This window comes from Amphibalanus amphitrite, unplaced genomic scaffold, assembly GCF_019059575.1.
Source record: "Amphibalanus amphitrite isolate SeventyFive unplaced genomic scaffold, NRLGWU_Aamphi_draft 000404F_arrow, whole genome shotgun sequence".
NCBI lineage: Eukaryota > Metazoa > Arthropoda > Thecostraca > Balanomorpha > Balanidae > Amphibalanus > Amphibalanus amphitrite.
Genome location: NW_024881898.1, coordinates 213,506 through 227,418, shown reverse-complemented (window position 1 = coordinate 227,418; position 13,913 = coordinate 213,506). Strand labels below are relative to the sequence as shown.

General features: G+C 49.8%; 1 protein-coding gene across 2 annotated transcripts in view; it reads right to left on the bottom strand.

The window, feature by feature from the left end:
* The window catches only part of LOC122390662 (breast carcinoma-amplified sequence 3 homolog), a 35,135-nt gene that overhangs the window by 1,611 nt on the left and 19,611 nt on the right, over window positions 1–13,913 (bottom strand). For both annotated transcript variants that reach the window (XM_043383816.1, XM_043383817.1), the window contains exons 14-15: window positions 8,541–8,641; window positions 6,406–6,531 (exon numbers count right to left, since the gene is read on the bottom strand). In XM_043383816.1, coding sequence (XP_043239751.1) covers window positions 6,406–6,531; window positions 8,541–8,641 — 227 coding nt within the window. The remainder of the gene's footprint in view (window positions 1–6,405; window positions 6,532–8,540; window positions 8,642–13,913) is intronic.

Genomic DNA, 13,913 nt, shown 5'->3' with positions numbered 1-13,913 from the left:
CCTCGTTCCTCCCAACTAGGTGAGGATTAGTTCCTTTTTTCCGATATTGGTGTTGACCTCATAGTTTTGTTTCCAATGATTGGTGATCTATAATTCCGTTTAGCTGTTATTTACAAATCTGTCAATGTTCATCCCACATGTGCGCGCAATGGCAGCCACCGTTTCTCCCATTAAAACTGATGCCGGTAGCCGGAGAAAGGACAGCACCAGCTGCGCAGAGGTGCAGCAAACTTTACCGCACGTTTCTACACAAATATCAATTTCCTGGCAGCAATGCACGTGAAATACAACATCTAGAACAATCTAGAATGAGAAAATACGTGCGCGGCTCGTGACGTTAAGCCGCTACACTCGCCGTCACGGGATGCCATTCGACGTGAGCTAACGCCGCGTTATGCTGCAATTGACGGCGGTGAAATTTTCCGCGTCAGCGAATACCATCGTCAGCCCGTCGTAGCGCTGTCACTGAGAGTCGTTCCAGTGAGCCATGTGGGCGGACACAGGGCTCCGGAGGCCGCCACTGGTGTGGGCGTTCACGATTCACGGCCGTTCACGATGTCATCAGGAGCAATGGACGGTGATCGGTGACCGGTCAGGGTGACGTGAATGACCGGCTAACCGGGCGATCGACGGAGGCGACAGTGCCAGGGGGAGGTGACACAATGTTGGACGTGTAACGACACCGGCGGGAAAGACAGTCCCTTTAGAACCACCAGCAGACACTGATATCTCTCTCGGCTACCGGTCTCCACCACCCGTTTCCTCCGTCGTTCTGTCCTCTGTACCGCGGCCTCCTCAGGTCGCTGGACCGGCCAGCTGGCCTGTGCACAGCTGGCTGGGCCCGGCAGGCCGCGTCCCCACCGCCCAGCTGTGGTCGAGTGCACCACTACCGCCGCTCTGTCGTCTGGGTGCTTCCTACACTCTGCTCTTTGCCTGTCTCCTTCCCTCCGAAATCTGCTTATTCTCCGTCTACCGGGCGTACCGTGGTCTACCCTTAAGGTGTCTCCTCCGCTCCGTCTCAGAAACTCTAACCCTAGAGCCAACTTCCTCTTTCTCTTAGACATTCCAACGTCTGTTGTCTCCATTCGTTTGACATCTGACATCGTTTCCTCAGTTGCCTCCATTCCTCTGGCCTACGAACGTCCATGCCTTTCTGATGTCTCCTCCACTCCTCCCTGCGGCATTCCGTCCCCTCAGTCCTCCATCCCTCTGTCTCTCAGTCGCTCCGCCCCTCTCCCCCACGGTGACCGGTCGCCCTCTCCGCGCCCCGGTGCAGTCGTGTGTGTCAGTCTGTTCGTGTGTGCAGGGAACGGGAAGGCACGGGTATCGACCCCGTGTTCTGGCCAACTGAGTGGAATATACTGACCGCAGCGGGGGCACCATCAGGGCCTCGGCCGTCGTGTGGCCTCCCTCCGGTCACTGAGCGATGGACTCGCACCAGCCTCATCTCGGGAGAACGCACAACATGCCGTCTCAGAGAGAGGAATTCGCGCGAAACTGCAATTAGGTAACGCACTTGGCGTTTGTGTTTAATTAACGTCACGTTCGATACATTGATTTTCGCAGAGCGTCTGGGCTTCAGAGAAGCAAAACAAGTCGCGGTGGGACACTGGGTCGGCCGCCTGCTGAATACGCCAGCTGCGTGCCGGCGCACGGCGAACCTCGGGGGACACGTGATAGGAATACGCCAATCAGGGCTGTTTTCTGTATCGCGAGTTAGCAGGAATCTGAACACCAACCGCCCTGAGTTATGATATTTATTGGCGTTCGCGGAAGCTTCAGGGGCGCAATGCCAGCAATAGGCGGTGACTGCTTCCTCTGAACGGGCCAGACAGGCGACGGAACATTAGGAAACAGGTGGTTTTCAAGCACGTTTCACGATTGACATTGAGCCTAATGCTGATAGGACGATATCATGAAAAGTACGTACGTGTAAGTACGATACGTGAAAAAGTACGCTATCTGTTCAAAGCAGTGTAGCAGTTTTGAAGATCACGGTATTGGATGATGACTCTAAATACAACAGATTAAGCTAAGAAATACGTGGGCTATAAAAGTCTGAGCTAACTCTGTCACTTAAAGGAAATAGTTCACTTTTAACATGGGGTTTTGAGCTGGAATAGCAGTTTCGTAGCTTGAGCTGAGACTAGCACAAATCAGAAGCTTTTAAGGCTCAATGATCACCCTAGACGAAGATATTCCATTTCTCGTTCCGAAAAGAGTGCCTTGCAGAGAAATGTGTGCCTTGCACAGGAATGCAGCCACGTCATCGTCAGCCAATCAGCATGCTGCTTACAGCCAATGCAGTATGCGTAGGTTTGAACTACGCGATATGATTGGTCAACGCGTAATAAGCTTCCGCGTCAAACATTATTTTACATAGAATATAGTTCGTCCTATATTAGAATATAGAAAAAAAATTGTTTTTGCAAAAAGGTTTTATTTTATTTCATGATCATTTTGAGCATAAAAAAAATCATAAATCAATAGCAAAATACTAATTGCAGGAAAGTGAACTGTTTCCTTTAACCCGCGCCCCGCTGGGGGGGCAGAATCTGCCCCCCCTCCCGTTTTTCGCCAATAACTTCTAAACGCGTTACGCCAGCGACGTCAAACTTTCAGTACCTTATCATACATCAATTTGACACGTTCCCTGAAAATTTGAGCGAAATCCGTCGGAAAATTTTTGAGAAATTGACGTTTTAGTGACGTCATGTTCGCCATTTTCGCCTCAAAAACGGCAAAATTTCAAACGCCGCTAACATCTTCATTTTTAAGGGAATCAAGACGTAACAAAAAAGGTTATACGTGATTCTACTTTGTCTATCAAATGGCTATCTCGGTTTTTTGAAAATTTTGGATTTTGGCCAAATTTTTTCAAAAAAACTGACTTTTTTGGGAAAATATTTATAAAATCCAAAATTTTGAGTTTATCGAAAAAACCGGAATATATGTCAAAGAAGTGGTCTATGTGCACCTACATACCAATTTTTAGAAGAATCGGTTCAAAAATGTGGGAGTTATTCAAAATTTTATGACGTCACGACACACAAAATTTTTGAAAAATGATTTTTTTGGAAGTTCTAGACCTCGTACGGAAACAAAAATAGCACCATTCGATTCGCCGTGAAAAACTGCATCGGATAGACACCTTTTTAGGCCTTAACAATCAACTTCAAAATTTGACCTCACTTGACCTGACCTTGACCTGACCTCGACCTGAAATTCATCCAGAGGTGGTCCATATCACTTATTGAGTGTGCCTATTGAATTCCATGAGTAAAATGACCCATAAAACATGTGTCGCACATGCCCTTTTCTATATTTTGTTTTTGGTGACCTGACCTGACCTGACCTGACCTTGAATTTGACCTTTGAATGACATTGTGTGCAACGAATATTGTCTTGGTAGTCTAAGAACACGTTTTGGGCAATCAGTCTCAGTCCATTCTTCGGCAACTACGGTGCAAGGCCGATACTGTAGAAACTTGCATTTTGTACCCTTGACCTGACCTTGACCTGACCTCTGACCTACTTAAGCAAAAAAATTTGGGCTCTTAAGATCCGCCTTGTTGAGAGCTTTCGATTGCCGTTTTCCCCGTCTTTCTACGACCATCGGTTCGGAAGTTAGACAGGGGGGGGGGCAGAATCTGCCCCCCCCCCCCCAGCAGGGCGCGTATGGCTGAATAGCCCAGCGGGGCGCGGGTTAAGACCGTTATGCGGTGCACCGTCGCTCGTTCAATGCGCAGCACACTGTACTCAGAATATGCCTTCCCATAGCGGCAGACCTCTTAACTCAGAGCAATTCCGACCCCGCTCAGGTTCTGCCAGTCAGTACCCCCTCTGAGCTGAGAGGATGGACTCGGCCTTCAGTGGCGAGCCTGGTTTATCACCAACTGCAGAGAGACCATCCCCCGTCTGGCACAAACGGAGATGAAGTCGGCTACCTGCCGGCGCCGTGATGGACCGGTAATCTCCGTCCAGAGGCAGTTGTGAGACGGCTGGGAGTCAGACTGTCCATCGCTGTCGAAATCCCGACTAAATGGAGGTGGGCTGCCGTCTAAAGATGAAACTGAAACTGGATATTCTACGGCATCCACATTCCAAGTACGGAAGTGTGACTGCTGAAAGTAGAATTGTCCGCCATAATCCACATTCCACTTAAGACAGGGCGTGGTCTCGACAGTGGAACTGTCCACTACCATCCACATTTCGCCCAGGACAGCGACTGGACACATTTGGAGGTGGAACTGTCCATCATCCACCTACAGACCAGTCCACTGTCACGGACCAGTCCAGTCCACTGCCACGGACCAGTCCACTGACACGCGGACTACAGTCCGACATCAGAACAATAGCCCAGCAGGGCCAGTCCATCCAGTCCAGTCCGTCCGTCCGTCCGTCCGTCCGTCCGTCCGTCCGTCCGTCCGTCCGTCCGTCCGTCCGTCCGTCCGTCCGTCCGTCCGTCCGTCCATCCGTCCGTCCGTCCGTCCGTCCATCCGTACAATGGGGCGGCTCGATCCGACGCGGCAGGAGTGGGCAATCGTGGGCAGGAAATTGGCCGCCCCGTCACCGCCTGCCACCGATAGAAAGTAGCCATGCGGCAGCTGACACCGATAGAGAGTGTCATCAGTGGCTGACACCGACAGTGTCCACCGACTGACACAGAAAGATGGTGTCCATCAGTGGCTAACCCGGCAGTGTCCACCGACAGCTGACACCAACAGAGTGACTAACACCACCGACTGACACCGACATAGACTGTCATCAGTAACTGACATTGGCAGTGTCACCAACCAGCTGACACCGATAGTGTTCATCGGCTGACACCGACAGAAAGTGTCTACCGGCAGCAGACACCACCAGAAAGTGCCATTAACTCAATATGACCTACGAGTATACCATTGAAGCTTCAATAGTATGCAGGTGCTAGCCTAATAACACTTGTATCACACTTATCTGCAAGAAAGAACCCAAATGGAGAGAAACGCCCCAAGCCTCTACCTCAGATCTCCCGAAGACCTGAGAGCGAGTGTTGTTTTTCAAGCTTCCTCTGGAACTTCTGTGATTAAGAAGTAACTTTCCTGAATTGGATTCAATCGAGGCGTCTAATAAAACACTCCGCCGGTGAATGCAGTTAGAAACTTCTCTCAACAAAGCTCGATTTCCTTGAAAGTGTTGCTGATGTGGTCTCTGGAGAGTCTATAATGAACACAAAGGCGAACAACATTAAACAATCGTCATCGCAGGGCACCTGCTACACACGTGACGTCATCGGTCTGTCCAATATGACGTCATCGAACGTCATCGTGGGTCTAAGATCGGATTTCCGTTATAAAACTTATTGTTGATCGACTGACCGGTCAGGATTACCGTTTAACGGTGCCAGTGAGGAAATTGAAGGGCGGGACCCAGCCGATAACCGGGGTCCGTGCCTGCTGGTAGCACAAAGCCAATTATAGATAACGGGTGACATATGGACGCCGTTAAAGCGGGACCCCGCTGCGGACCCATAAATAGGACGCCGTGCAGCGTCGCGGCCCGCCGGCCGGCCGGGACGCCCAGCCGTATAAATCATGATCGAATTCGACAGAGCAGTGTTCGGCCAGTGGCATCGGCCAATGCGCCCGGTTCTTCGGTACTACGACATAAAAACGCCGTAAAACTCCCGGAAGTAGCATCTCGTCGCAATCTGAATTTTACAACAGAGTTCTCGCGACAAGTTTAAGTTCATAAATTTATATAATAAAAAAGAAATCAGATCGCTTGTAACTAAGGCACAAATGAATTTATGATGAGGGAGTAAGGCCTGGCTGTATCTGGCTCCAGTGTCCATGATGTAGGGGGTCGTGTGTCTTCGGGTCGGCCGCTTGGTCCATAAATCCGGTCATTGGGGCCAACTTGGAGAACTATGAGCTCCAGGGAGCCGTAATTCAGGAAGGAAGCTAATGCATGTCCCAGGTGCACGGCCAAGCCTCCGAGGGAAACCTTCGTTCGTTAAGAAGTTCGTGGAATGAGGAAAGATAACCAACAACGCCCGGCGAAGCAGCGACATCCCCTCATGAAAAAAAAAAATAAATAGCTAACGAAGTGTTATGCAAAGCTGGTCTAGAATAACCACAGTCCAATTCAACCGAACTCATATCTAAATGAATTTGCCAAACAATGATGCATGGACTAAAATCGAAATAGATGTCCCACAATGGACACAAGTGTAGTACCAACGCCTCAACGGTAATTCAACTTACAAAAGCCCAGCGCTGATCCACAAACCTGCCACACCTGCTGGGTAATTCATGTGTCAGTTACCCAACCCATCTCGCTGACATCTCCCCGGTGCGATATCTCTCGCCCATCTCCCACACCCGTCATCTCTCTCCGGTGACCGCCCCGTGAGAGTCTTACCGTCGAGCACGGTCGGCGGTCCCAGGTCCGACATGGCCTCGGCGATCCTCTGACAGAGCTGCGACTCGTGCCGGTCACTGTCCGTGTCCAAGGCGTCAATCAGACGCGGCGACTGCTCGTAACTGTCTGAAAGAGGGAACACAGAGGGGATCAGTGAGGTCAGAACACACATAACCAGAACACACAGGCAGCGCACATTGACCAAAATGCGCGGACGCAAAGATTCAGAAAAGAAAGAATGCATGGACATGGCACAGTGGTAGAACCACGAGGTCAGGATAGACATAGAATGACTATAGCGTTGCGGTGTTTGTTGATCGGTCACTAGGCTAAATAGTGGCACCAATGGTACACACTGTAAGTTGAGGTCCCAGCATTACTCGTGGTCTGAATGCGATAATAGGTTCCCTTTGAGGCTGTCGTCCAATTGACAGGCCAGAGTTCGGCAAGTATTCAGCAGTCCATCATTCAGGGCTATCAACCCTCACTTGGCCCATGGACAGTCTATAGCGGCATAAGTCCGAAGACAAGCAAGCAAAATATTGACAAGTCTACATCCAATCATTCTACGCTACACGCAAAGCACGTAGAGTAAACCGCTCCTCAAGAAAACAAATTGAAACTATTCCTCCCCCATCCGCTACTTCAATGAATAAGTGACCTGTCTATTTCACGTAACTGGCCTCTTCTCGCCTTCAAAGGGGAAAAGATTGCACCAACGATCCATCTCCCCTAAGCAGCCTTTCTAATAGAGACCCATCTCGTTGACCCAGGTGACCCTCCTCCCACCGGGCGAAGGTAACGACCCACCCACCGAGCCCCGATGAGATAACGGCTCAGTCTACACGCCCTAACGACCGCCGCCAGCGGCCGTTACCAACTAAAATAGTGCCGTTATTAGCACGCTAATGACGCATTCTGTTTGCAGCTAATAGCGCGTAAGTCTCGCCGGTATGAGACGGTCGATGAGCAAACCTTGAGGGACACCGGAACAAACTCAGAGGCGGATGCAGCGAGTTTGCTTTCTGCTAGCTCTATGTGGCGTTCATTGTCGTCAAAGAAATTCGGTCTGGGGTTACGACCCCGGTTGCCCTCCCCATTCATTCCCCGTTATGTCAACAGCAGACGAATGCTCCAGGAGACGGCCCATTGTCACACCAGGCGGACATTGTGGGTGTGTGTACTCCAGCCAACGCAATGCATACAGATGGGCGGAGCGGCAGCGGTGCACCAGGATGTCCACGAAATAACACACAATTCACGGAGACTATCAAGTGACCGACATACATCTGATGAAGAGCAAACCAGCAATAATAATAAGCAATATAAGCACAAAAGCTAATTGCGACCGCATTATTCGCAACCCTAAAGGAGTATTCTATATTCTTTAGAACACAGTATGCATTATCTAAAGAATATTCTATCTTATCTACGAAACGAGCCTGCACCTGGCACCTGAGCTGAGCTCAGCGCACGGTCCAGGCCGGGCCGGTGCAAGATCGAGCTCCAGCTCACCTATCCCGTCCTGGGGTATGCAGCCCCGGCCAGCCGAGCTCAGTGCCTACGCCGGGCCAGGCACGGATCTCTCCAACTAACGTGCCCAGTTGGAGCGGGAGGGGGTAATGCTACAGCACCGGGCCCGAGCCTAGCTGGGGATGGGTCACGGGTGGGGTACGGGGCATGGTCCCAGGCTAGATTAACGCTACTGGCTGCACCGCCGCTGCTGCAGGATCCACCACCGGGGTATCCATCTCGGCTGGGGCGATCGCTCGGCCCGGCCGGTTCATACGCTATATCCGGGACGAGTAGTGGTCCGGTGGTGAGCGAGCTAAGAGAGGGTTGTGGTGCGCGGCAAAGGGAAAGGAGAGTTGGGAGGCCGGAGAGGGAACAACTAACGACGAGGAGATGTATGAGGGAAGGAGGGATCATACCACAGCTGCTGAGTGCTGATGCATTGCATCAGCTGCAATGGAGAAGTTCGTATTTTCGAACAACAAACCCATGTTGAAATTCAAACAGTGAAAGCGGTACTGAGTATTGAGTAAAACATATCCAACGTTGATCAAAACTAGGCATTTTGTGATACTGCAGGCCAGTTTCACGAGTCTGCTGGGCGCTCTGCGAGCTGTACTCACTGGCCGATCCGCACTCGATGCTGTGAGAGGCCAGCTGGGCGGGCATGTTGACCGGACTGGAACGGGCAGCGCTGAGCAGGTCCCGACCCTCAGAGGCACCTCTGGAACATACAAACAGACAAAGAACGGTCATATAGGCAGCTAATATGCGGACTGAGCAAACATCCTTTCATTATCACGAGTTTCAAGGCTGTGAAAACAAAACTATTATAACAGATTTCTTGATTGACATGAATACTGCCATTGTTTCTGCGTTGCGTACACAATCATAGTTCAGAAAAGTGAGCAACAGATATCCCACCCACAGGGTCACATGCGTCAGAATCATATGCGACTAGGACAGACCGCGGGAACGACTGTATCACCATCGGGCAGACGTCAGATGGACCAATACCGCCACCGTCAGAGGGGATACCACGGACACAATAGGACCGGAAGGAGACGGCGGCTGACGACGGGTGACTGAGAGTGGTGGAGAGTGGCGGCAGATGTGCTGATGGTGACGGGACATGCAGCGATACACGACGAGCCGCAGCGGTTGCAAATCCACATATACGACATAAGTTATGACTGTCATAAATCCATGACTGTGAAACCACATGTCACGTTATGTTGGATAGCTGGTTCAAACTCAAAGACGCAACGAAATCAATCAATCTAAGCACAACTCACAAACTGGGAAGACTGAGCACAACCGAGAATGACCTAACACGAACGAAAGAAGTTTCTGCCAACAATCAGCATTACAAGTGGCAAAAGTGGAAAAGTTTTAAGTTCAGCAGCCCGATGCATCACATTCCTCCCACTGCCACCTAACATTAGCCCCACGTCACGCCTCTCCTTCAGACGAGGCGCAGCTCTCCCGGCCCTCTACTCGTCGTCAGCGTTCCTCCGCACTCATCCTCCGGTAATCGATGTGGGCGCCGGCCTCTGACGACATTTACCGTCTCTCTCCGGTCCCCCTCCCCACCCAAACTCGCTGTCTGATGTGTCAACTCGAATCGTCCACACGCCGAGGCCGGTCCGCTCCACCGGCCGGCGGCGCTCGTAACCGAGCTCGTAACTGGCAACACGCCATCACACAGAAAGGCCAGCGAGGAGCGGTGGCCAGCGAAATAACCGGCGGCGGTCGGCACGGGCGCAATGGGCACCGCGGCGGCATTTCGGCAGCCGTGCCGGCCTAACTCGCCTCGCAAGACAGCCCAGAGAGCCGGTGTAACTGCAAATGTCGGCGCCGGTTAGGACATGAGGTAGCCGGCGGACTCCCATGTCGCTTCCGATATGTACCAGCGGAAAATGGCTGTGTGTTCTGCTCTTGGTTCCGGTAAACGTTTACAGAACTCCCAGCAGGAGACTACATAATGTGATGTGTGGTCAACGTGACCTTGACCTGTTCTGGAAAGGGGACGCGGAAAAGCCACATAATGTCGGCCGAATATAGCCGTGCCTTTATTGCCATTATCCTGTTCCGGCTTCTCTTATAACAGAATGTTGAGATAAACGTGAAAATACACTGCCGCACTTCCTGTATTTGAGATGCCGCAGCTGCAATATTAAATGGGCTCCACAGAGCAGAAAACCAGACCGGTCGATATGCATTACCCAAGCAATCTCTCTTGGTTCCAGTCTCCTGCTAATTGAAGATTCCAATATACCTTCACCGCCGCTACAGACCTAGCCACTACACTTGCATCTGACACATTATCCGCCGGACACATCGTACATCAGACATCTTCTTACATCCGACACATCCTAGGCCCGACACCCGACACATCCTCCGTCCGACATCCTCTACCAGACACCCGACACCATACCGACGGCTACGTTACTTTCCTCCCCCATCAGCGTCACGGGCTCTCCTAATGATCGTCATTAGAGACTCGCCTCGCCACCGCCGGCGCCGGGGAAGGAGCAGCCGCCGGCGAATCTCCGACTGCTCCGCCGCGGGCAACGTATCAATGTCAAGGCAGAGGATACCCAGCCGTTCGTGACGGACAGATTTGGGACGGACGGAGGGTTGCACGACAGCCCCGCGGTGAAGTGTTCATCCGACGTACGAGGAATGGCTGTAGGGCGTTGGTCAGCTGATCGAGTCAGGTCACGTGATCAATCACGGGTCGTCCGGCGGACGTTCCGATACAGATTTGTTTGAAGTTGCCCGGGCTATTTCACAGACACGCCAAGAATAAATGAACTTGTCAGGGATGCCTGGACCGTCACGCTCCCAACTTTGCCAGTGAAGCTATCGTTAAAAATCTTCCTATGACGCACCGCAGCCATATTGAAGAAGAGCGTAAAGTCCCTGGCTTCTCATGTCGGAAACTTTGCCGACGTGGATCTCAGTCGGCGTCAAAAGTAAGACGGTAGCTAGTTTTCTCAGCCACTGCCTTATTCCTTAATCATGGCAGTGAATCTCTGCAAGCGGTGCTACGGGAAGAGTAGTAACATAAACTGACATCTCCGCCGAAACCTGACCTCTTCTGAGTCGAACTGGGCAAATTCCGCAGTCCGGCACCAGCGGGTAGCAGATGGGTAATAGCACGCTCCGCTACGCGAAAACAGACCCAAATGCCCGACCTGACACTATCGGGCACTACTTCCGGTACCGGCACAGGCAGTCACCGAGTCGTTATTGTGGTAGCTGCGTCAATACTGTGACCACAGCGCCAGTATCGTCGATACCAGCCGTCCGTGCGGAGCGACTGTCGCGTCACGACAGCCAGGGGATAAATGCCATAAACAGAGATCTGATCAGGGGCCAGGAGCTGACACGTCTCTGAGGGCACGGGCTTTGGTCAGTTTGGTCAGTCAGTCCGGAAATTCAGAAATACTGTCAGTCTTCAAAGAATTGTGATTAGCTTATTTGTACTCTTCGTAATTTTAAGTATATCTCGAGCTTTTATGTACCAGCCATGCCATAAAAAACATTAATGAAAGCGAGACTGGGAAGGAGCTCGTCTTATCATCAGCGGCGGCACAATGGGGTTGGGAACTCGATTTTTTAAGAATGCATGAAAATGATCAAACTATTTTCACAGAATTTATGGTGCATACCATTGCCTCATAAAATCAATAAGCTGAGAGAAATGGGGGAAGAAAGATAGGAAACTTGTTTTGAAAAGTTCTTGAAAAAAGATGCTCTTGATGCTGTTACGTCACATGTCACCTTCTGCGGTTGACAAATATTGGCGCATCTGGCGCACCACAGATTACATGTTATATCAATGGGTGAAAGATGTTGTTTGCTTCACTCTGCCATTCGCGCTGTTTTTAACTTTAAATTATGCTAAAACATTTACGGATGAAATGTTCAGTGTGAAAAATTGATGTGTCTGCCGTGTACTATATTCCCACTTAACATGAGCGCGTGATAAACATTTTATGTACCTCGAATTTTCAAATGATAAAGATGATGAATCGGAGGATGCTGAAAAGCAAAAGCTCATTCCAATATTTGGACTACTTTACGATTAAAATGTTTACATTCCTGTCATCTTATTGATCATTTATTTGGTCTTTTTTATGAAAATAACTTTAGGCGTTGAGAACCGAGATAATTTCTATCTACCGTGCCTTAATTTACCAGCAACAGCAATCTATCTACGCCCTACGGTGGCAAGGGAGACTGTGAAAGAAGCGCAAGATGGATTCTAAACAATTCTTTTGTGATATACTGAAGGGCAAAGTGCAGAGAAGAGCGTACAAGTCCTGTTTTGTGCCAGGCTGTTGCAGTAGCACTTATGAAACTCCGAAAACGATCTTCGTTCATGTCCCGAACAACATTACCCTGAGGAGATGATCGTCTGCAATAGCAGGAAGAGCTGATGCAAGTACTTTGAAATCCACTATCAAGTCGGTGCTATTGTTGTAATGATCACTGTGAGGTGAGATATTTTGTGCAAGGGCTGAGTGTAATGCCCAGGAAATGACCTCCATTCGCCCCCTGACCGGTCAGGGTTATAAAATTTGAGTGGATGGTGGTCCGTTTGGGGTTCAGATGTCAATTGTATTTTGTTACTGTCAAACAATACATGTTATGCTGGCAGCGAATGTGTGTAACGTCGTTTTTCGAAACAGAAGTTAGAAACTGTAACGGCAGAGTACTTGCTGGTCTCATCGTAAGTATTGTAAGTGTTGTAAGCAAAAGCATTGTCAATATTGTAAGTATTGTGAGCATTGATGTATGGTAGATATCACCTCACATGATCTCGGCTCAGATAACCCTCTCCGGTGTCCCTGTCAGTAAATGGCACCTGGATCATTACAGATAAGATAATTTGTCATAATTCTTAAAGAATCGGGTGGTTTTGACTCGTTTACTCGAGGTGCAGGTCGCATTTCAATACTTTTCCATAGGCTTGCAATGTTAAGGTCACGACTCTGACCTAACCTCAGGTCACAGATCAAAAATTCTGAGATATACAAACGACACATACTGCAGGTACTGTTTTGAAGACTTGATGAGAGGAAATAACTTCGTGAAAAACTCAAGCTCTGACGTGTTTGCAAACTTTTCTGAGGTGGGGTCAACAAACCCGCTCTGGTTACCTGACCTGACCTGACCCGGCATTTTTTTTTTTTTTTTTTTTTTTTTTGCTGAGATGTGCGCAATGAGCATTTAGGAAAAGTCACCAAATATGAGCTGAATGTCTCGCGGCGTTTGGCAATAATACAAGAAAATCCTGAAAGGTCTCCCCGTCCGAAATAGGGTTAATGTGTATATGAAGAGTTGCAGATGCCAAACATACCCAGATCTAAGACTGCAGTTCCCAGCGCCGCTGCAACGTTTTTAAAACAAACATACATAGGACATACAATCATGTTTATTTGCATCTGTTTTGGATAATAGCAACTCATGGCGCCATCACCCGCGATAACTGTTAGGATTTGAGATATATTTTTATTTAGGCCATTAGTTTGGCTGTAATGTTTATTAATATTAGTTGGGCGGAGTTTGGTAGTTTTTTATTTAACTTGTGGTATGTTGTGCTGATTGCGGGTTGTTCAAACCTTTCAAATGTAAGGACCTTATTGAACTCAACCCTACCCCTACACTACCCTACATACGACTGGACGCTTTCCAAGCCCACAAGCATCACGACGCCGAGATGGAATGTAGCCGAGAAATCACCCTGGCCATCTGCTCTAGAGCTAATCGTGTGGGGCGGCGTGTGGGGCGCCGCTTAGCCTATGGGGGTGCACTTCTAGTGGATGGGGGACGGGGGTGCACCTGCACCCCTTTCATATGGAAAGTTACTTCCCTGATTACAGCTCCCCGTATTGCACCTAATCAGGGAACGGCCAGCAAACGAAGGAACTATTTCTGGATGACAGGCGAATAACCGCTCACGCAAGGAGCGGAGCTCCGCCCCG